Source organism: Nilaparvata lugens, chromosome X (genome assembly GCF_014356525.2).
Source record: "Nilaparvata lugens isolate BPH chromosome X, ASM1435652v1, whole genome shotgun sequence".
Classification (NCBI taxonomy): domain Eukaryota; kingdom Metazoa; phylum Arthropoda; class Insecta; order Hemiptera; family Delphacidae; genus Nilaparvata; species Nilaparvata lugens.
Window position 1 is genome coordinate 8,294,169 of NC_052518.1, and position 24,557 is coordinate 8,318,725.

The 24,557-nt window shown below is 31.9% G+C and overlaps 1 protein-coding gene across 3 annotated transcripts; it reads left to right on the plus strand.

Annotated features, from left to right (window-relative positions):
• Window positions 1-891: 891 nt before the first annotated feature.
• On the plus strand, window positions 892-23,218 carry LOC111064493. 3 transcript variants are annotated; one of them, XM_039442344.1, is made up of 5 exons: window positions 892-1,262; window positions 5,426-5,573; window positions 9,465-9,607; window positions 13,345-13,450; window positions 18,665-23,218. In XM_039442344.1, exons 1-4 carry the CDS (start codon window positions 1,208-1,210, stop codon window positions 13,440-13,442), a joined length of 444 nt encoding a protein of 147 aa, XP_039298278.1. In that variant the 5' UTR covers window positions 892-1,207; the 3' UTR covers window positions 13,443-13,450; window positions 18,665-23,218. The 3 variants fall into 3 exon arrangements, 2 of the variants coding, with proteins under 2 accessions (XP_039298278.1, XP_039298279.1); XM_039442345.1 differs by lacking the exon at window positions 18,665-23,218 and adding an exon at window positions 15,342-15,876 and having other exon boundaries at window positions 929-1,262; XR_005573126.1 differs by lacking the exons at window positions 892-1,262; window positions 5,426-5,573; window positions 9,465-9,607 and adding an exon at window positions 11,706-11,935.
• Window positions 23,219-24,557: the final 1,339 nt, after the last annotated feature.

Here is a 24,557-nt window from a genome sequence, read left to right on the forward strand (position 1 = left end):
GTTTTCCAAAAATTTAGGGCCCCACTATGACTTCACCAGTGGAATTTGATTTAATGAGCGTGGGGGGTTATCTTGGATTTTTAGGCCTCTTTTTCGGGCTCATGGGGGGGGGTTGTAACCTGAAAGTAGCCTATGCCACTGAGTAGTGTGAGGAAAATAACAATGTTTTCATGCTATAAATAGAAAACTCAAGTTAAATTAGGTTTACTTCCAATAAAAATGATGTAATACTCATCAGAATAATCCCATTAGATCTCATGGGAATTGTATTTTCTCTTGTACCGGTCTCTGACTCTGAAACCGATACTGATATGTGGGAGACCGCATAAACCGTGTTCACCCATACACCCAAAAATCGATATAATCGCAACACTGATAGGCGGCCTATTTCGATACATCGGCAACTTGATATCGATATCCCCAAACATCGATTATCGATATTCTATTATCAACATGTCATTATAAGAGGGTCTCAATGTCTCAATTCTTCACGATCTCAGTTCATCAAGTGCATGTACCTATAATTTTGACAATTATTTTTTTCACAATTTTTGTGAGAGAATGAAACAAGTGGGAAGTTGAGCTGTTCAGTAATGAATGAAATAAATAAATTTGTCGAATCTCACGTCATAATCTTGAAGGCTACCTATTTATTAAATTATGTTTCAAATGAAAAAGGATGGGTTAGGGGGCTGAATGTTTGCATTGCAATAGACCTATCCTGAAATTATTATAAATATCATTCAAATATGTATGATAATGTATCCAATGGACTTCCTGAAAGCAACTCGAACTTTATGAACTGAGATTTCAACAAATTGAGACTCTGCCATACAGCTGATTCGTGATCTACTGAAACCGTGATGAAGTGAATGTCACCCTCGATTGTCATCCGTCGATCCGTCATCCAGCGCCTTGCTTGGGTTGTTTGTGTTCCATTGTTTATTGTTGATTGTTCCATTGTTTGGTTTCCATTTTTCCAAGTCCAAACTATTGGTTTCCAAGTCCAAACTATGGGTTTTGGAATTCATTGAACATAAAGCCAAATTCAGACATCGAAGAAGATTTTTGATACATTTACTATTCTCTCCGACTTGTGGTTTAATTTCCCAAGCATTGTTGTGATGTTTACTCAGAACTGAAAAATTGTATCTTGGGTCGGTCACTGGGCTTCGCCTACACTGCTACTTATTAGCATTCCTTCAACATGCTTCTTCAGATTGTAATAACACTAATCCCTTTAATCATTTCCACGGAATCCTGTAAGTATATTCAATAAATTATTCAATTTATGCTATCTATAAGAATTGAACTTGAAACTTATCCCAGCATTCACAGTTACACCAAACTTTTGGGAGCTTGATTTCATTTTTGAAAGATTATTTTACATATCATATTTCAATCATTTTCGTTGAATAAAATTCTGTTGCCATTAAGCTACGCTGTTCAAGTCTGGAGTTGAATCTAATTTGATAGTCGTTCATTAGAATATTCTTAACTGGTTTCATTTCAATCAACTGAAGCCTAACCTAACACCCACTGGCGAATCCAGAATTTATTTTTAAGGGGTTGGTGATCAGCTCCCAGAAACAATCATGTTAACTTGTATCGTAAAAGTTTAAATGTATCGTATTTATCTATTGTAAATTGAAAATTTTTTTTTAACTTGTATCGTAAAAGTTGAACTGTATCGTATTTGTCTACTGCAAATTGCAAATCCAAGCGGGTGGCTTCAGCAGAAACAGAATCCGCGTGAAATACATTGTTCCTTATCAGAGTATTGACACATCTGTCAATTGACAGATGTGTATTGACACATTGAAAGAAACAATGGCTTTTGTTGCTCACTGAGTATTTGTCACTAGCCTATTTGTTTATCTGTGAACACTGATAAGAAAGAATGGTTTTAAGAGTTTCTTTGTTCCTAAGTAGATCATAACTCATTGGAACGCAGTGCTTAAGGGTCCCATTACATAGTCATAATGATGATGTTTTAATAATGATCAAATCAACTCGATTTGTCAATTATTTTAGAGATAAGATATCTACTCAACACAGCATATTATCACCAAATACGCAGCTGATTATCGTCATGAAGCATTTCGTCTATAAACATTTTCTTATCATGTCAAAATACTAATGCGATCGCCAGAAGGGGAAGAGATTATGAAGAATACTAAATGAGTCATGGGACTTGATCAACAACAGACTCTTGCTTACCATCTAACTTTTAAATTTTTTGAGTGAATTAATCTACTAGAAATTTCAACAACAAATAATAATATAACATCTCAAATAATCTGTCACATCTCATCATAGTTTTTTATTGAAGAAAACTACTAATAAGATTTTGCTATGGTGGTAACTGATCTGAATTGTAACTATTTACGAGGATAGCTTGGACTCTACTCATTTTACTATAACAAATTAATAATTTAATTTGAGGACTCTTGTCAATAAGGAGTTTTTTAAACATGTGCTAGCTGTATATTGGCAGTCACCATCATTAAATTATGAATCTTTTATAGTACCGTGAGAGTACGTCAACCCTGCATAAAATTGGAAACTGACCGTCATCTCCGACGCAAGTTTAGTCTAAATTCACAGGGCAACAATATCTGGTTTGATTGATCTTGTTGAGTGGAACAAATCTATATTCATTTATTTAAATTAAAGTAAATAATAACTTCAGATCCTTGTATAGAAGGAAATTATTGATATCTTTTTGTTTATTTATCAGTGTACAGCTAAATATTTATTTTTATCATCTATTTATTATTGGAATAAATTTTTTCATGTTATTAAAACCACTAAAACCAATACATAACACTATTGTAAATATAAATTAGAAATTTAAGTACCCTTTTAAAATTGTTCAATCACTATGTATGGATAAATCATATGAATGGACAAACATAAATGATCAAAAATAAAAAGCTTGCAGTAGTATTTATTTAATGTAATTTTATTCATTTTCCAATCACTTGATAATGGCATTATATACCATGTCGTGATTGAACAATTTAAAAGGGTACTTGGATTTCTAATTTTTATTTATATTTGAGAGTAGCCCTAAGAAAAAAGTGGAAGTGCTGAAGAAATTGTCACTCATATTTTATTGCATGATGCCAGTGATAATCGTAAAACTTTAAAATTCAACCTTTTTTTGAACAAGCAATATTATTGAGCTACTCATTAAATTATGAATCTTTTATAGTACTGTGAGAGTACCTCAACCCTGCATAAAATTTGAAACTGGCCGTCATCTCCGAAGCTAGTTATCAAAGTCTAAATTTGAGATTTTTTTCTATTTAAGAATAAATTTCTCAGTATAAAAATAGAGACAGAAAATTCAACTTTATTATCACTAGATTGTAGAGTTTAATTGATAAATTTCAATTCTATACTTTTGAAATAAACACAATCAATAAATAATAATAAATAAATCACGAAGAACACAAACGCATAATATATTTCTTAATATCACCATTACAGTAATTATAAATTTATCTAGAACATAAAGAACTTAGTAATAACATCAAATCATAGGACAATACATGAAACTATAATAATATCTATATATTTATTTATGGAAGACAGCTTTCAATTTATCAAGTGGAATTATGGTGGATGCGAGCTTCAAAAGTGTATAGGAAGCTTATCACAAAATAATATGCAGCCTTCATAATATCTAGGCTTCCTCTCAAAAAGCTTCCTCCTATGTGGCTGAATAGCAGAATTCTTTCTCCCTCTAGGAGACTTATCGGCGATAAATCTCAGGTCCATTGCATTTTCCAGAGTGTACATAATCTGAAACACACAATATGAAAATTTTAATTGAATGCACAGTCAGTAGCGATAATGATCTGAACACATCTCTACAGGGGTAATTAAATCCAAGGCCCACTATATACCGTAGTACCTTCTTTTGTAATACAAAGACGCTTTGCATATTTTCCTTTGAGATACCACCCCAAAGCTCTAAATCATATGTGAGGTAACAGTAAATTTATAAGTGAAGGTGACCTTCATTTTGTTTTAGTATCAAACAAGCCAAATCAACTAGAAACAAATGAAAAGTCGGGTTGGAGAAGCAAAGCACGAGTCATTTTAACTTTTATTTGAGATTGTTCAATACAAGTTTTAATTTGCTTGATTCTTTTCATATTGCCATGAAATAATAAGATGACTAAGATGTTACACACCCTTCAGTCTGCTAGCCCCTCCTGATTGCGGGTTCTAGTCCCGCCGGTAGGCATTGACATTTGATCATCTCATAAAATCACCCTTACACTTTCCATTACCCACGCACAATAAGAAAACTAATGTGGCCATTATCCGCAATAAAAAATATCGATATTGATGAAAATGCCAACCTTCCATAAGCTGGCTTCACACGTTGATTTTTTCGTCGGCCGATAGTTCCCAAAAAGATGGAACATGTGCTTTTTAAATTTTAGGCTCAACTCACACCTACGCGACTCTGACGTCGCGGAGACTAGAATCGACTGGTCTGAGTGTCACCATTTGAAAACACATGCTCTCGACTAGAGTCGAGTCTCTTCTCGACCTGAGTCGCGTAAGTGTGTCTTCAGACTGTCAACGGTGATAGAAAAATCTTGCCAGAAAATAGAACCTGTCCTATTTTCAGAGGAGAGCGATAGTAATGGCGCATATGCTTCTGAATATAACCGTTCACACTGGTAGAGTTTAGTCACCGGAACCCATTCTTCACAACTTTCGGTGGGTCACTAGCCTTTGTTTGCCTGCTTATTGTTTCCCTATAACCTATCAAAAAACTTCAATCGTCAATTTCGAGATATGTTTTTAATATAATAATCTACTCGACTCACTGGGTCCATAGAAGTTTGAGTTTTGTTTCTACGACCAAAAATAATAATATTTTAATATTATAATAATCTAATCGACTCACTGGGTCGATTGAAGTTTGAGTTTTGTTTCTACGACCAAAAATAATAATATTTTAATATTATAATAATCTAATCGACTCACTGGGTCGATTGAAGTTTGAGTTTTGTTTCTACGACCAAAAAATAATAATATTTCAATATTATAATAATCTACTCGACTCACTGGGTCCATAGAAGTTTGAGTTTTGTTTCTACGACCAAAAATAATAATTTTTTTTGTAGAAAAATCGAAAAGCTGCTGGGTCCAAGAATCAACAATGTGAAGACCCAAAGCGATTTCTCCTATTTCACGGTTATTAACAAATCAATCCGGTTCTTTGCGGATGACTATTTTTCAATCAATCTGTCTACGCCCCAAAAGCAGAAATAACTTATTCTGGCAATAAAAAATCAAGCAAAACATTTTTAGAATGTGATGGTTTTGATACAATATCTACATAGTCCTTATTTCTATTAATAAGGAATAAAATTGATTATCTACTGATTTGTTGCAGTGAGCAAGGGCAGTAGATGCAGTGATAAGACTGGAGAAGAATGGTTTTGTCCTGGGAAAAACTTTCCGAGCCACTTCACAAGATGCTGCTGGTATAACACCACTGAGTGTTGTCCTGAAGTTATTGAAGTGTATCAGGCAGAAAACAGGTGAGTTTACCATTTTATTGGTTCTCTTCATGCGTCATTGGTACTTGGAAGAGTATGCATACTATAGTGCGGTCCACGTTATAATGGCAGTGTTTGGTTAGCAATGGTATTGCTATCCTTGTCTATCATTCAAAAAGCGGATAGCGCTATCTCTTTCTCGCTTTGCTCTGTTGCCAGATCTACTTTTAACAATATAGAATTAACCAAATATTTCATCTAAATTATGGGAATTCATTATTAAATTATTGACAAATATAATTTATTGCTTAATAAAATATAATAGATTATTTTAAACGAGAATGAACCGTTAATATTACATCAATAAAGAAATGAAAACACACATATGTTGTCAAATTCTACACAGTTATCAGTAGACACAGTAACTGTGCAGAATTTGACAACATATGTGTGTTTTTATTTCATTATGGAACGGTTCTACATAATATTGACAATGACTCAGTCGAATACATCAATAAACCTGTATCAGCTACCATCTATAGAAGGCATTGACAAGACAGACGTTCGGCAATGTTTTTCTCCTATATTTCTCGACTGCCATTATAACGTGGACCTCACTATACATGCAGGATCGTATTTACTATTTGATGAATTATGTAAACATGTCAAATGAAATTTCATTCACAAATGAACAGAATCCTTCGCCAATTAAAAGTACACAATTTTATATTATTATTGAATTATTTATCCTAATTGGTGATCATTTTCAAAATTTCTGTATTGAAACTTAACTCAGAATGCTTAGTAGTATCGATAATAATTAAACTGTATTAGGAGTCAGATAGTACTATCTATACTCTTCACAATGCTAAAGCCTTTCTTTCCAATGAATTTCTGTTCAGCAGGGCAGAAACATAATACCAATGATTCTTAAGGAAAAATAAATGCTACTCATTGGAATTAAAATTTATGGACATTCCCACAAGATTCAATGGTACGAGAACCAATCAGAGAAGCCGTATTTTCAAAAAAGCCTTTCCTTGCAAAGTTAATCACGGTTGAAATTTAACCGGCTTTTGTGCAACCGGGCCTCAACACTGTAGTTAGAACAAAGCGATGACACAGATGTTTACTGCGCTGTATCTGAAGCCAAACTGAAGTTGACTTACTTATTATTAAATTATTGTGTTAATTAAAAATAAATTAATTAGTTTACATGCTAATTATTATATTTGGTTTTGTTGTAAAAGTGCAAATAGTTACTCTTTTACTCACGAGATTCTTTTACTTGTTGCTAGTGATTAGTGATATAAAATATCCAGTTATTTAACAATGTTGTGTATGAATAAACTTTGATAGCCATGCACAGTGTTATTGAATAAAACTAGTTAATTTTACACAGTAATTATTAATTTGTTCATATTTTAAGCAAGACATTGAATGTACATCGATAAGTATTTCAATCAATCAGTAATTTTATTCAATTCAACATAATAAACATGAAAGAAATCGAAATACAAAACATGACAATCAAAAATAAATGTCCAATATAATTCAAAAAACAGGCTTCATGGTGGTGGCATTTTGATAAAACACATTACTATTTTGGATACAGCTCTGGGCTTGAGCCTGTTATTGCCTTTCCGAACGTTCTACAATTGTATATTATGGAACACATAATGAATGAATCAATAAAATTCGAAAGAAAATTATTTTCTGAAAGAAAGTCCGAAAAATGACCTCCATTGCAGTTGAGGCATTCTTGATGAAATCTCTAAATATGTCAACAGGTATTGCTGAAATCTTGTTCACAATTTTTTGTATGAGAACTTTGAAGATTATGTGCCAGTTGCACAAAAGCCGGTTAAATATTAACCGTGATTAATTCCACGGGAACCAATCAGAGGAGTCGTATTTTCAAAAAAGCCTTTCCTTGCAAAGTTAATCACGGTTGAAATTTAACCGGCTTTTGTGCAACCGGGCCTCAACACTTTAGTTAAAACAAAGCGATGACTCAGATGTTTACTGCGCTGTATCTGAAGCCAAACTGAAGTTGACTTACTTATTATTAAATTATTGTGTTAATTAAAAATAAATTAATTAGTTTACATGCTAATTATTATATTTGGTTTTGTTGTAAAAGTGCAAATAGTTACTCTTTTACTCACGAGATTCTTTACTTGTTGCTAGTGATTAGTGATATAAAATATCCAGTTATTTAACAATGTTGTGTATGAATAAACTTTGATAGCCATGCACAGTGTTATTGAATAAAACTAGATAATTTTACACAGTAATTATTAATTTGTTCATATTTTAAGCAAGACATTGAATGTACATCGATATGTATTTCAATCAATCAGTAATTTTATTCAATTCAACATAATAAACATGAAAGAAATCGAAATACAAAACATGACAATCAAAAATAAATGTCTAATAAAATACAAAAAACAGGCTTCATGGTGGTGGCATTTTGATAAAACACATTACTATTTTGGATACAGCTCTGGGCTTGAGCCTGTTATTGCCTTTCCGAACGTTCTACAATTGTATATTATGGAACACATAATGAATGAATCAATAAAATTCGAAAGAAAATTATTTTCTGAAAGAAAGTCCGAAAAATGACCTCCATTGCAGTTGACAACAGGTATTGCTGAAATCTTGTTCACAATTTTTTGTATGAGAACTTTGAAGATTATGTGCCAGTTGCACAAAAGCCGGTTAAATATTAACCGTGATTAATTCCACGGGAACCAATCAGAGGAGTCGTATTTTCAAAAAAGCCTTCTCTGATTGATTCTCGTGAAATTAATCACGGTTAAAATTTCACCGGCTTTTGTGCAACCGGGCCTATGAGTGGATATGATAGGGAAACTATTTCCAACTACCTGGAAATACCAACTACCTGTTGATAAAATAAACAACTATCAGTTTTCTGTTGTCCCCAATAGAAGGAAATCACAAACAGTCGAATCGGTCACTACTCCTGTTTCAAACAATACAAAGAAATGAATCAGTTCATAAAAATAAATTTATCAAAATTTGGGAGAGGAATAGCACAAGGTTACCTTACTTTTTCTCTACCTATCAATTTGATGATGTACTTCTTGTATGAATCAATAAAGTTGTACTAGAGTCCATTATTTACTGTTATAGCTTTCAAAAATATTGTCAGTTCATAAAAATAAATTTATCAAAATTTGGGACAGGAATAGCACAAGGTTACCTGATTTTTCTCTCCCTATCATTTTGATGATGTACTTATTGTATGAATCAATAAAGTTGTACTATAGTCCATTATTTACTGTTATAGCTTTCAAATATTGTCAGTTCATAGGAATAAATTTGGGAGAGGAATAGCACAAGGTTACCTGATTTTTTCTCTCCCTATCATTTTGATGATGTACTTATTGTATGAATCAATAAAGTTGTACTAGAGTCCATTATTTACTGTTATAGCTTTCAAATATTGTCAGTTCATAAAAATAAATTTATCAAAATTTGGGAGAGTAATAGCACAAGGTTACCTTACTTTTTCTCTATTTATTGTATGAATCAATAAAGTTGTACTAGAATCCATTATTTACTGTTATAGCTTTCAAATATTGTCCCAAAATAAATCCGAATTCATAAGGAATTCGTTCTCATAAGGAATCAAACAAAGATATACATCTTGTAAGATTTTATATGAAATGTAAATATTCTTTAATAGGCATTGCCTTTTGAACAATAAATCTATTTTGGAAATAAAGATTTAGTGATTGTGGAGTAAAGAATTTTTTTGCAGGACGGTGACAATTGTTGGAATGTGTGTCATATCTTCGTGATAAAAATAAAAATATTTATTAGGCGGATTGCTTTTGAACAATAAATCTATTTTGGAAATAAAGATTTAGTGATTGTGGAGTAAAGAATTTTCTTTTGCAGGACGGTGACAATTGTTGGAATGTGTGTCATATCATCATGCATATTGATTGCTATCTCAATAGCTGTGTGCTGCTTCTGGTCCCCTTGTCCTCTCTCAAATATGTGCAGTGTTAACTACACATATGGCAATATTATTGCTCAAAGTAAGTTATCAACATCATTATTCTTATCATACATGTCCTTTATCCTTGGTTTGTTTTAAACATTATATTTTCAAATTTATTTCCCACCTCTCGCATCCCACATGCCATCTCACTCTATCCATCCCATCTCCCTCTGCCAAATTCCTCCTGCGCATGTAACTGTTCACTTGCTCCATCCAAGTTTCAGGTGGTCTTCCCTTCTTCCTGGTGGATTCTAATTCATTATCCTTCTGGGCCACCGTTCATCATCAATTATTTGTTCTTTGTACAAACTCATACATAAAATTACATAATATTAACAAAAATTGTGTTTTAATCTGTTATTTTATATTTAAAACTTTTCAAAAAAGGGTACTATGATGCTACTTTATAAATAAAAATAAGTAGCCCTGAATACATACATTTTAACAAAAATAGAATTACAAAAGAACAATTTAATTTAAATAACTTGAAGCTCACCAGTCTGATCGTGAGCTTGTAAGAAGAGAGAAAAAATAGTGAAGTACAAAATAAAAATATGATTGTACCCAGAAAATAGAAAATGAGTAAGAATATAACTACAATAACATTATGAATAAATTCAAATTAATTTTATTGCATGAATTAAATACACAGTTGAATATATTTTACAATGATAATTCGTTCAATTTTGAATGAATTAACATGTACACTTATATGTTGTAGTCAATCACACTTGATCATAATACGTATTGTACAATGTATACATAATAAACCAAAATGTGAAAAGAGAAAAAAAATTACATGCATCTCATCCACGAAGGCTTAAACCTCAACTTTATTGAGAGAATAAGTGTTTTATAGTTTGAGAAGGATGTCATTCTTGAACTGATAATAATGAATTCGATAATTATTAAAAAAGTGAAAAGAATAAAGTGAAAAAACTCACAAAATAATAGGTAAAAAATATTTAAAACAGTGCACTAGACGAGCACATTGACTATTCAAATCATTATTATTAAACGAAAATACCAATTAAATAACTGTAAATCACCCCGAAGACTTCTGCTACTGCAAATATTGACAACAGGGTAAACAGCTAGATGGAAATTCGATGAGCTCATTTATGCTTCATGAAATGCTTTATGTTTCATTCAGTTTTGTCACTAAAATGACGACTTGCAGACAATATTATTTATTGTGAAAAATATAAAATATCTACTCACTGACTGTAGATGGAAATAAATTGTAAGTTGCATTTGTTCAAATGCCAATTAATAAATAATTATTATTAAACGAAAATCCAAATTAAATGCTGTAATTCACCCCGAAGACTTCTGCTACTGCATAATTTTTGAATAGTAGCGCTCATCGAATTTCCATCTAGCTGTTTACCCTGTTGTCAATATTTGCAGTAGCAGAAGTCTTCGGGGTGATTTACAGCATTTAACTGGGATTTCCGTTTAATATTAATTATTCATTAATTTACATTTGAACAACTTCCAATTTATTTCCATCTTTAGACTACTAAAATCATCAATCAATCACGTTTCTTTTCTTTATTTTTCCGAAAACATAGTACAAACGAAAAACACAAAATATACCTGAAATTTGTTTTATGAGAACAATCTCTATTGGAGTTATAGGAAAGAGATCTGTAAAAGGTATAAATCTTTAAAAAATTGAAATTCATTGTGGAAACCAATTATAGTAGTGCTTTTGTAGTTCACAATGGAAATTTAAATCTTACTAAGGTCAGGAAAATCATTTAAAATTCAAATTAATTATTGCGTCTGTAAAATATTTCCAAAGACACTTCATCATTCTCTTATCAGGAATCGTTAAAGCATTTATAACAGATAACACAAAGACAGGAAATTAATATTGTCATTGTTAACACAAAGAACAAAGATAAATATTGTCATTGTTTGAACCGTACATTGAATACAAAAGATTCTACGTAGTTCTATTTATCAATAATGCATTTTCAACAGCCCGCTCAAATACTTTAATTATCAGAAGAGCGGAGGCATGAGTCAGGCCATCAAATTGGACTAATGAGTTAAGAGTGATACCATAGAGAAAAGATAGCAATATGCCTAAAGGCAGAGTCGTCAATACAATAATATAAATACTGAATGTCGCAAAGAGACGGTCTCAGTACTTGTCTAGCTCTGCTAGAGGAAGGTTGTATATGTGCTAGAGAGGATTTGCTAGAAAATGTGACTCAAGAGTAGGGAAGTATGTTGGGGAGTGTTAGTAGAGAGTGCTTGAATTCATCATCATCATCTTATAGCAATAATCAGGCCCAGGACCCTTAGAACCTAGTCATGGCAGCACTACTGGAAAGCACTGTTACACTCGTCACAGGTAAAAATTATTTAATATTTGAAACTAAATAAATTTGTGCAAAAATGAGAGATGAGTTTAAAATTTAATACAGAACTTGAAAATATCAACTCGTCAATTTGAAACTAAATAAATTTGTGCAAAAATGAGAGATGAGTTTAAAATTTAATACAGAACTTGAAAATATCAACTCGTCAATTTGAAACTAAATAAATTTGTGCAAAAATGAGAGATGAGTTTTAAAATTTAATGCAGAACTTGAAAATATAAGTAAACTAGAGATATTCACTTTCTTGTTCAGGGCTTTTATTTACATAAAAATTGAAAATCAAAATAGGCCTACCTTATTTCAACATATATTATATTTTTTATTATTCATGACATGTTTCGGATTTGAAAGAAAAATAGAAAATGAAAGTTACTTATTTCAAGTTGGAATTTGTTGAGTGAGACTGTATTGATGTTGTGGAACTCAAAATCAAATCAAACTGTTTATTCCTAAAAAAACACAATACATGTTATAGACAGCAATAAAACTTTAAATATTCACAGCATTATAACATAACTGACTATGAACCTAGTAGCCTTTGTTGATAGTATAATGTTTATAAAATATTTCTAAAAAATACATGGCCATGAATACAAACTATGACTGTTAAATTAATAAACATCAATAACTTTTATTGCTGTTAATAACTAAAAGCTGTTAGTTAACTTCTTTCTATTGCTGTTAATAACTAAAAGCTGTTAGTTAACTTCTAACTGTTAACTCCTTCATAATTTAAAGAACGCTTTTTTATTTGTTAACTCTTTATTCGTCAACTCTTTGTCACTGTTTTATTTGACACATATTTTTTATTAATTTTATTACATTACAAGTCTGCAGTTTAGTTTTGAAACCAACACATTTTCATCTGTACTGATGTATCAGATGTGTTGATTGCAACACGAAACTGCACTCATGCAATGTAATTAGGTGATTAAAAACGGAGTTGACAAATAAAACAGTGTTTTTCAATTATTTTAAGCTAGTTTAGTTATTAAATTGAATCGTTGTAAAATGATATCACTTAACGGATGAAATTCCAGGAGAACCAATTAAAGAATCTGTGATGACATCAGTTTACGACGGTTAAATGTAATACACATACTTGTAACCGGGAGCTTCCTTCTGTTAATTGAACTTCAGCCAAAACAAGAAGTCAAGAACTGCTACTTACTGTTTTAGATTGTTTTTGTTTCTCTAATTATTTATTTATATTCTTGTAACACTGTTGTTAATTGGTGAATAAATTGTTAATTTGAATTTCAACTTGTATTCCATTAATTGTTGTTAACATGGAAAAACATGAGCACATGAACAACAATGATTCTTTCACTATGGAACTTGAATAATCTGGAATCTCACTAATAGACTGTTTTGTTTACAGCTAAAGAAGACAGTTTAGATATACCAACTGAGAACTGTGATGGATCCAGAAACTACACTCCAATACATGTCAAAATGAAGCCTGTTGAGGACGTATAATTTGAAACGTAAGTCAGTCATATACTATACTTTCTAATAATTTCCTTTTCCTACAGTTACGTTGAAAAGTGGCCATTGCTGCACTGATTACAGAACGCAAAGAATCACTTTTCCGCTCTAGTGCGGGAAAAATTTTTCTGCACTCCAGATTTGCAACATGGCAACGCAAAATACTTAGTAGGTTATATGGAGCAACAGTGCAGCAAAATCAAAATGAAGTTGGTAACAGTGACTGCTGTGGCTGCTATAGTGAGCAGAGGTGCAACCAAGCACAACGCGCTAATTATTACTATTATATATTATAACGAGGACAGCAACAGCACAGTGCCACCACAGCACACACCACACAGCCGCCTCGCCATTCAAACACTACTAAGTTATTTGATGGGTTTCAGGCAATTTTACCCATAATTACCCACTTTTCATATTCAATGGTAACTGTAGGAAAAACTTAATGTGAAATACGTGCGCAAAGTTCCTCTGCTGCACTCAAGAAACCATTCCGCCCTCGCCTACGGCTCGGGCGTAAACGTTTCTTTCGGTGCAGCAAACTGTCACTTTGCGCACTAGTTGCACAAATAACTATTCTCCATGAATAAAGCTTTTGTCGTATCTCTAAAATCATCATTAGTAACATCTGCATTAATTATGTTGCCTATAGTGAGGATCACGTTATAATGGCAGTGTTTGATTAGCAATGGTATTGCTATACTTGTCTATCATTCAACAAAGCTAATAGCGCTATCTCTTTCTCGCTCTGGCCTGATGCTAGATCGTCTTTTAACAATGTAGAATTAATAATTAACAAAATATTTCATCTTAATTATGAAAATTCATTATGAAATTATTGGAAAATATAATTTCTTGCTTAATAAAATATAATCTATTATTTTTAACAAGAATAAACAGTTGATATTACATGAATAAACGTGTATCAGCTACCGTCTATAAAAGGCATTGACAAGACAGAGGATCACGTTGTTCTCCTATCTTTATCCACTGCCATTATAACGTGGACCTCACTATAGCAACATGATAATATCATATTATAGGCCTAACAAGATACGATTTTCCAGTTCAGTTCAAGTTTTTCATGTCCAACTTTTCAAATTGATTGAAAACATTCAACCATTTCAAGTTTTTATATCCAATATCAATTCCTTAATATTATTTATAAAACATTTGTATTATACTTTTGAGGTAAATGAGGTTTGTTTTGGCATTTAGATGTAAACGTCTCCGAGTTGTATTTTTTTCATGTAATGCATTCTCAATAAATAAATGATAATCCAAATAGCTTCACTACTATAAATAAGGAAAATATTCCTTTCCACAAAAAAACTTTTCAATTTTGTAAACGAGAATACAAATTTATTGTTATGCTACCAACTATTATGCATTCATCGAATTTCATACAATTTTTCACCTGCATTTAATTCTGTATTTGAAGACGCGGAAGTTTTCAGAGTATAGTTGAAAGCTTATCAATTTGGATTTCGGACATTACTTGCAAAGTACCGTATTCATTAGCTTTAGAACAATTAGAATATCTTAATCATTTTCATAATTAAAAATATACTCAGTTGCTATTGGTTTCTATACGTTTTGAGATACCCTGAGAGTCCAAAGAAGTATTTTTTTTATCTAAAACGGAGACTACGTAGTCCCGTTTTTCCGGTATGCAATCCACAAGTTGGCATGTTTTGATGCGAACAAACACAACCCTACTCTTTCTTATTATATAGATAATAATGAATAGAATTTGCTAATACACGTAGGGGATAGGAAATTCACGAATGACGCATCATCACGTCTCAACTACTCAACTTGAAATTTTCCATATAGATTCTTAATTTAAGGGGGATGATTAAATGCCTATTAAACTCCTTAAGATTTCAGATGGCCACGTCCTTAATTGGATTCTTGCGGAGCACGGGTTACCTGCTAGTACTAAATACTTTAACATGTAGAAAATACGTTAAATTGTTAGGAGTTGCAAAGAGTGAAGAATCAATACTATACGATTACTATTTATTTTTGAAACATTTCAATAGTCACGGATATTTCAATGCAATTACCTCAGAATACCAGGAGGCAAATTGTTATGTTTGGAAGTAAACTGTTTGTATTATATAATTATGTAGGTATTTTGCTAAACGTCAGAGGTGTTGTAATAGTATTTGTAGTAGTATATAGTAATGCTAATCTATATAAATGATGAAATTGTACAAATATAACCTCCAGGCTATAGTGTACACTATCTTCCATGGTGTCGAAACTATTATAAGTGCCTGCTATCAGTGTACTATTGAAGCTTCAAGTGTTCAACACTAGGAATCTGTAAATTTCACCGGAAAGTGCTTGTATATTATAACTCCTTGGATGTTTCACAGTTTTATCATCACTATTATTCAACATTAATTATTCTCCTTTATTTGGTTTGACACTTTTTCTCTCCTCTTCACTCTTATGTAAAGTGGTAAGCCACTATTTGAGCCATAACAACTGGTTTATTTTACCAATAATTTCTTCGCAAAAAAGTGGAATTTAAACTGTATTGTTTCGATTTTCAATGATTCAATGATTTTATTTAAGCCAAAGTACATCAGTACATAAGCCAGGTCACATACAACATTCATTATAAATAAAATACAATATACAATGTCAGCTTTTAAAAAGTCCAGTGTCCAATTGTCTTTTTGTGATGACTATTTTCACTATATCCAACGTATATTAATAATAATTCATATAATAAGAAATATTATGAAACTTCTCTATTGTCCCATAAGTTTACATACATGAAAAATTTACAAAATAATTATATATTATCCTTCAGAAACAATAAAGCTCAAAGGTATATTACATGTTAAACTGTTACCTGGATTGTTTTTTGAGAAATGGATTTATTTTTCAAATTTCCAATTATCATTCTTATATTGAAGTAGGCCTATTATATTGGAAAATTGAATCTAAGGCAAAGGCTGTGCCCTAAATTCATTCAGGAAAAAATGAAGGTAGTCATTCTATTCAATATCATGAACGTACTTAACACAAATTTACACAATATTTACATTTGACAATTGAAATAAAAATTTATTTTCAAAAGAAAAATAGTTACAAACATCACTATACTATAGTATATTACTATGATGGTTATGCAACTTAGTGCCGGTTGCACAAAAGCCGGTTAAATTTTAACCGTGATTAATTTTACGAGTTCCAATCAGAGAAGCCGTTTTATCAAAAAGGCCTTGTCTGATTGGTTCTTGTAAAATTGATCATGGTTAAAATTTAACCGGCTTTTGTGCAACCGGGCCTTAGTGATCAAACATGATGAGGAATTGACGTTGGCTTGTCTTAAGAAAGTCTCGAGAGATAGACCGTGCAAGGCCATTTTTTCTCACTAAGATGATTTATTTATTATATTTATGTTTCTGTCTAGCCTCATTATAAAATTAAATAAAATGAGAAATGATGATTAAAAGGCGAATATGATTGCTGAGCTCCTGTTAATTTAATAAAAGTTACAGTTGAGATTGCAATGTGAATTATCACTTTAACTGATCTCAGTCTGATAAAGTATCAGAGTTTACTATTAACAATAGTTTTCTATTATCAGTATTTTTTATATTCAGGCTGGCAGAAATAATTTATTATGATACTTTTGTTTTGCCTCTGCTCTTGTGTTTTTCTTATAAATTTGGATCATCTATTCCCCTACAGAAAATCTGTGATTCTCCGCAAGCCTGAAATAGAGATATTCGATTAGTGTAAGATAAATATCGGGTGTTTCACAAATTTTAAACAGTTATATTTATTTTTAGAAATGATGTACACAACCAATTTCACATCAAAATACTCACAGAATTATCAAGTTTATGATGATGACCCAATTTTAAACAGTTATATTTATTTTTTAAAAATGGTGTACACAAACCAATTTTACATAAAATTACTCACAGAAGTATCAAGTTTATGATGATGTATTATAAGTGTTCTATGTACCCTCCTTTTGAGGCTCGGTCGACATCTAGACGGTAGCCAAATTCATCCCAGACTGTTCGCAAGATGTCTGTCTTCTCGGACTTAAGCTACTGCATATCTTGGTTTCTAGCTCCTCAATATCATGTGCTAAGAGAGGAACATAAACACGATCTTTAACGTTGTTCCTCCCTTAGCACTTGATATTGAGGAGCTAAAAAACCAAGATATGTATTAGCTAAAGTCCGAGAAGACATCGAACATTCTGGGATGAATTTGGCTACGGTCTCGATGTCGTCCGGGCCTCAAAAGGAGGGTACATGGAGCACTTATAATACATCATCATAAACTTGATACTTCTATGAGTAATTTTATGTAAAATTGGTTTGTGTACACCATTTTTTAAAATAAATATAACTGTTTAAAATTGGATCATTCTTTTTTAAATACCCGGTAATTTCTTTCGTCAATTCTATCAATTTTATTCCATCACTTTCGTGGTTCACTACTTCATGAGTAGTGTCTGATAATGATAGCACTTACGATAACCACCCCTAGCGATATTGCTAATAAACTACTGAATTTAATAAAATACTGATTTGTGAAGTGAGTGACAAATATGAATTTTTTATTATTAGAACTGGTCCCAACTCCTATTGCCGTTGTAACTGTCAAGTATTTTTAGTGAATTAGTCATTGGAATCAGTAGTTTACTCTGTTCTAACTTCTGAAATCGAGACTCTAGGGAATTGATTATTTGTTCTTGTCCATCCAGTTTTGTCAAGATATAAGCTGCAAAATATGATTAGTGTATTTTTCTACTTCACTTTTTGTGTCTCCGATTTCGGTCTGTTTTCTTTCGAGACAATCTGGGCGAAAGTTTATTTCTTGAAAATCAAATCAAATAATTTCTATTGACTAAAAACAAAGCATTATAAACAACTTACAATATCCATCCAAAATTCTGATAATAATTATTACTTGTTCAAAAAATTTTTAGTAAGCTTTAAAACTAATAGACATTAAGGAAAAAAACAGTTTCTGGTAGGTTATTTCTTGACTGCACCTCCATTGTTTGGATTGTGGGTTTGGTGGAATATTCTTTATTGTATTCTTTCGTGAAACTCTTTAATTTTTTGTCCTTGAATTTTTGCAATCCAATTTCCACAGTGCAGTCTCTGAGTTTCACTTTTACTGAAATGTATGGGGCTCTGTTCTAATTTGAGCTATCTATTTTCCAGATGAACCGTCCACTCCAACAATGATACCCTGACTTCACACATTCGATGCCTGCGAGAAAACTACAACATTTTACACTTTTTATCAACGACAACACATTTGGATTAACACATTCAAAGCTTGCAGATCAATTTCACCTAGCCACTACGCTTTTGAGACTGCAAAAAGAAGAAACTAGTTCTAGTATTAATCCTCATTTGACGGTAAATATTTTTGCTAGTATTATCATGTTTTCCATTTTTAGACAGGCTTGTAAGTTATGGGAATTATGGCAGTATTATTACTACGATTTTAAGATTCAGTTTATCACTCCTTAATCGCTCAACCAATGCAAAACTATTAATACTACATCATTTTATTTTCATGACCTGTAGGTCCTCCAAATTCTACTTGGTGACTTCCAGCTATTTGTAGAACCATAACTTGACTTTTACCCTTTTTCTCGAGTTTTTGGTTCTCCTCGACCCTTCAGGACAGATAACTTGTCCTAGCCCATGTTCTTCAATTATATTGTTTGCCTTCTTTATTCAAAGGACTGAGGTGGGGACAGTTTAAAGCTATAGCAAAGGACTACTAAGGGACTTAGCCTCTTGGATTAAGGTAGACAAGCAATTTATTGAAGACCATGGACTAGGCCAAACTATTTGCCCCCTTGGATTAATGTAGACAAGCAATTTATTGAAGAACATGGACTAGGCCAAGCTATTTGCCCCCTTGGACTAAGGTAGACAAGCAATTTATTGAAGACCATGGACTAGGCCAAGCTATTTGCCCCCTTGGACTAAGGTAGACAAGCAATTTATTGAAGAACGTGGACTAGGCCAAGCTATTTGCCCCCTTGGACTAAGGTAGACAAGCAGTTTATTGAAGAACATGGACTAGGCCAAGCTATTTGCCCCCTTGGATTAAGGTAGACAAGCAGTTTATTGAAGAACATGGACTAGGCCAAGCTATTTGCCCCCTTGGACTAAGGTAGACAAGCAATTTATTGAAGAACATGGACTAGGCCAAGCTATTTGCCCCCTTGGATTAAGTTAGACAATCAATTTATTGAAGACCATGGACTAGGCCAAGCTATTTGCCCCCTTGGATTAAGGTAGACAAGCAATTTATTGAAGACCATGGACTAGGCCAAGCTATTTGCCCCCTTGGACTAAAGTAGACAAGAAATTTATTGAAGACCATGGACTAGGCCAAGCTATTTGCCCCCTTGGACTAAGGTAGACAAGCAATTTATTGAAGAACATGGACTAGGCCAAGCTATTTGCCCCCTTGGATTAAGGTAGACAAGCAATTTATTGAAGAATATGTACTATTTGTCCTGAATGATACGAAGATAACCAACAACCTGAGAAAAAGGGCAAACAATTGAAATTTATCAAAAATTAGGTGGACGTTATTATTTTTCTTCCGAGAGACTATAAACGGTGTATAACCAACATATTATGTGGAATCTGTACAATTACTACAATAATACCGTACAATTTCACCTAGTACACAAGTGTACTCTCAAAGAAAGTTTCAAAAGCTCGATTTGAATGAATTTGACCATTTAAATTTGAATCAATATTAGTTTTGCATTGTAAGCGTTCCATGTATTTTGTTGTAATTTTTTCTTTTTTATTTTCCAACTAAATTCGATCCAAATTAGGTTTCCACAATATTTACTCTAAATAAAAATTAATTCAAAAATGATCAAGATAGGTTAATAAACGTACAGTAACATTACTGACCATACTTCACTCTTAGAATAATAGATGTGCTTTCTAGCAATAAGAAAGTCAGTGAGAACTACCCACTTCTGATTCACAATATCATATTTTTTGTGTGTTTTGTGTCCATTTTACATTTAAATATTTTCGCTGTGATCTTCTTTGATCTCATTCCATTGTACAGCTTCAATCAAATTATTGTGTGCTGCTTTCATGTATGTATGCATTGAAATATTATCATAATTTATCATGTAGATTACAGTGTTAGAAGCTTCAACTTAATATTTGTATGTGTAGGTTACTCATGATATGGTTGTAACATAATATATGTGTTTGAAGTGTGGAAATTCATGAATATGCTCAACTTAGCAATGCGTGAACGCATGATACGCGTTCGAACATATACGAATCTTTTCAGATTCACTCTCAGTCTCAAAGGCTGGTTTGGAAGGAGTCTTTGGATGATTTACTTCTACAGGATGTCTGATAAGTCACTCCCTATTTTTATACAACTATAATTTCTTTATGAACCAAATTTGTTAGAACAGAGGTTGATGCCTCATTTCAAGTCACATCTTTCTTCTTCTTCTTTTCTACTTCCTCTCTTCCTTCTCGAGGATTTGAGCTCTTTTCAATAACATTTGAATTCAACTTGGAGTTACTAGTCTTCTCCAATTTACAAAATACGGAATTATCGAACATGTTGATGACGAAACGCAGCAAAAAATAATTGCAATATGGATGTCAATGAAATTTTTGGTAGCTCGAGAAGCTCATCACCAATCTTGAAAGATGTACTTACGAATGAGAATGGGTTAGAGAATGAGGTTGAAAAGTACATGGTGAACGAAAAGGAGTCTCGAACTCGCCGTAGGGCAACCAATGTTTGCACCAGACTTTAGCACTATGAGAGCACACAGGGCGAGACCTGGCCTGTCCCCGGCTAGCAGCTGGTCATTGGGCTTGTACGACGCACTCCCCGAAGTTTCGCCAAGTTTCGCAGCTCAAGAAACTCATCTACTATCTTGAAGGATATAGGTACTTACGAATAAAAATTGGATAGAAAATGAGGTTGAAAAGTACCAAAAAATGGCCCTACGGGGATGTTAGGACTCCTTTTCGTTCGCCATGTACTTCTCAACCTCATTCTCTAACCCATTCTCATTCGTGAGTACATCTTTCAAGATTGGCGACGAGCTTCTCGAGCTGCAAAATATTTCATTGGACATTTGCAGCCAATCCATCATCATAATATTACTATTATTCTATCTTCGTACTCAAAAATAAGTTTGGATAGTAAAATTCCATAACCATTCTCATCATTTTGTAGCCTAAATTAGGATAGATAAATAGCTCTTTGAATAAAAGTCTTTCGAAATACCCATTCCTCAGCATATTACAAAAGACGTACTAAGAGCTTTAATTCATGTTGTGACTTCACAGCTCCAAAATTATTATGAGTATGGTAATGGTATCCTTTTAATGTATATTAATTAATATTTATGTTTTCCAGCTTCATAACTTATATCAATCATCAATATATTATATTCAGTACAAAGAAAAATAATTTTAACACTAGTCATTGTTGAATAAACGGGCTCCACGCTGCTTGATTAATATTTTGCTTACTCCATTCCTATTTTTTTATTACTGACGCTTAATACTTTTTAATTAGTATAACTTGACAATTAATCTAGCTGTTTCCGTTTTTTGTGAGCTATTCCCATATTATGTTTTCAATGATCATGATATTCAAGACGTCTTTTCCGCTATGATTGTATTACAAATGTATAAAATTAAACTTTTTCATGTAACGTTTCCATAACTTGATATTTTTCAAGTTATTATCTGCATAAATTATTAATCATTCAATGTTTTACTCTATTATAATGAAAATTGTTTCAAATTCTACTTGTTAAATTCCAAAGGTACAACTATGCAACACGCATTAGGTACTCATTGCCATTCATTATGCGCTCAAAAAGATGTAAGCATATTTTTATTGGAAAGTGATGTGATATATGTATTGTAATAATGTTTTCTTGTACTAGCTATAACATTATTATTATTATCAAGACTGGAAAGTATTCTAAAGTCTTCACAAACACTCCATGTAGTAGGTAGCCTATGTTATTAATTTACAATTCCCATGATATTATAAATTATTTTGTAATTGTAAGATTTGAAGAAATTCAACTAGCTGGCATAGACTGCTAGAAAACTAGCCAATGATAATCAAGAGACTGCTTTCGTTTTATTTTGTCATAGATACACATTTTATTTATTGTTATTAGAACAATCCCACATTTTTACTGGAATATTTATAGAATTATTGCAGTATTTATTATTTTACATGGCAGCTGTTTTAGTTTCTGCTTTTCATATTTTATCTCTGTTTTCCATATTTCATCGTAGTTATATAATATTTTTTTATATTATTTTGTGTGGATTATTGCAATTCTTTACCTTGATGGTTATCTGATTCAATATTAAAGCATGTCAAGTCTTTTCACATGATAAACTACTCATATTCAACAAGTAAGTTATAATAGGTTTGTGTAAAATAATTTTTCAACTAAATTGTAACTTATTGGGTTTTTATTAAACTCAAATATTCTCTTAGATACTTACATTTAATTGCTTATTAATTTCAAATATATGACTAGTACTTCATTTAAAACATTCCTAGATGTTCAAATTTTGTTATAATTTAGATTTTTCAAATATATGAGTGTAACTTTTCATCAGAAAATGTGAATTACTGTAGCTGAACAAACTATTTTTCTATTTTTCATTGCTCTGTAATATTTTACAATTTTCATTAAATGCTTGGTATAAACTTGATGTTTATTCATTATATATTTGAAATGCCTTCTACTTGAAGTATTGTAGATAATTCCTCTTCTTAATATTTTGGGTCTGCAAAACTACCAAAGTTCAACAATAAATAATCATACCATCGGCCTGAAATTGACAAAATATAAGTACCTATACTATGTATACAGTGAAATGTTGAATACAGGTGTAGGAATTTGATATTACTGTGTATATAGACCTATTGTAGGTATTGTGTTCAGTGTTGAGATGTCCAAGAACTTTTTTAATTTAACGAAATGATAGAGATGGAAAAGTTGACATTCTCAATCTCAAATAAAGAAATGTCAATTATATATTATTTTGTGAATGCCTTTATAAAGTATCACATCATAAGAGTCACTCGTCAATGTTGAATGGAGATAAAAACAAAGTTTATGGATTATTATCATGGAAATTCACTTTGCTTAGAGCCGTGTGGTGTTTATGAATTAATAAATTCAAACTCATGTTTTTTAATTTATTAATTGTAAAAGAGATAGAGATTTATAAATTCAATTTATCTAACAATTTACAATTTCTAAATTTTACAATTTATCTAAGGTAGGCTATAAGGCAGAATTTATAATAAATTCTATATTGAAATAGAATATTTAAAATTCCATAAGAAAATTCCATATCATTCTATAAATACGTAAATTATAATAAATTTTGGTTTAGGAATAATTTGTAGTGCAGTGGTCTTCAATCTTTTATTATTCAAGGGCCAAATTTTTGTCATGGAAGGCCGCATTGATTAACCTCATATATACATAGCCTACAGGTCTGTATACATGTATACATACATTTGCTATGTAAATATATATGTGTGTGGTTGAATTTTGTCTCAGGTTAAAATAATTTATATGAATTTGTTATAACATTTTACATTTGTTGATACTCAAACTCAACATGAAAATATTAAATTTGTGACTTACAGTTCAGTTAGTGAGAAACTTGACACTGTTTTGTTTTTACTAATCTGTCAACATTGGTTTTTATGCCAGATGTGGCAATTCGAAAGGAGTTCTCTAAATGAGTCTTAGAAATACGGTTTCTCAGCTTTGATTTCACATTATTTATTCTTGAAAATAGCTGCTGACATATGTAACATTGTTCTATTTGCTTGGAACAAAATCATATGGCGGGCCACACAAATATAAGCGGCGGGCCGCGGGATGAAGACCACTGGTGTAGTGTGTAGCGGTGTAGCCTATTTATCTCAAGTCACTCACCAATTTATTAATTTATAAGTGATAAAAAAAGCCAAAAAAATGCCAATTATATATTATTTTTTGAATGCCTTTATAAAGTACCTATCACATCATAA

Coding starts and splice junctions, on each gene's coding strand:
- LOC111064493 (XM_039442344.1), top strand. CDS start 1,208: ATGCTTCTTCAGATTGTAATAACACTAATCCCTTTAATCATTTCCACG. Junction 5,574..9,464: donor GTGTATCAGGCAGAAAACAG/GTGAGTTTACCA, acceptor TTTCTTTTGCAG/GACGGTGACAATTGTTGGAA. Junction 9,608..13,344: donor TGGCAATATTATTGCTCAAA/GTAAGTTATCAA, acceptor TTTTGTTTACAG/CTAAAGAAGACAGTTTAGAT.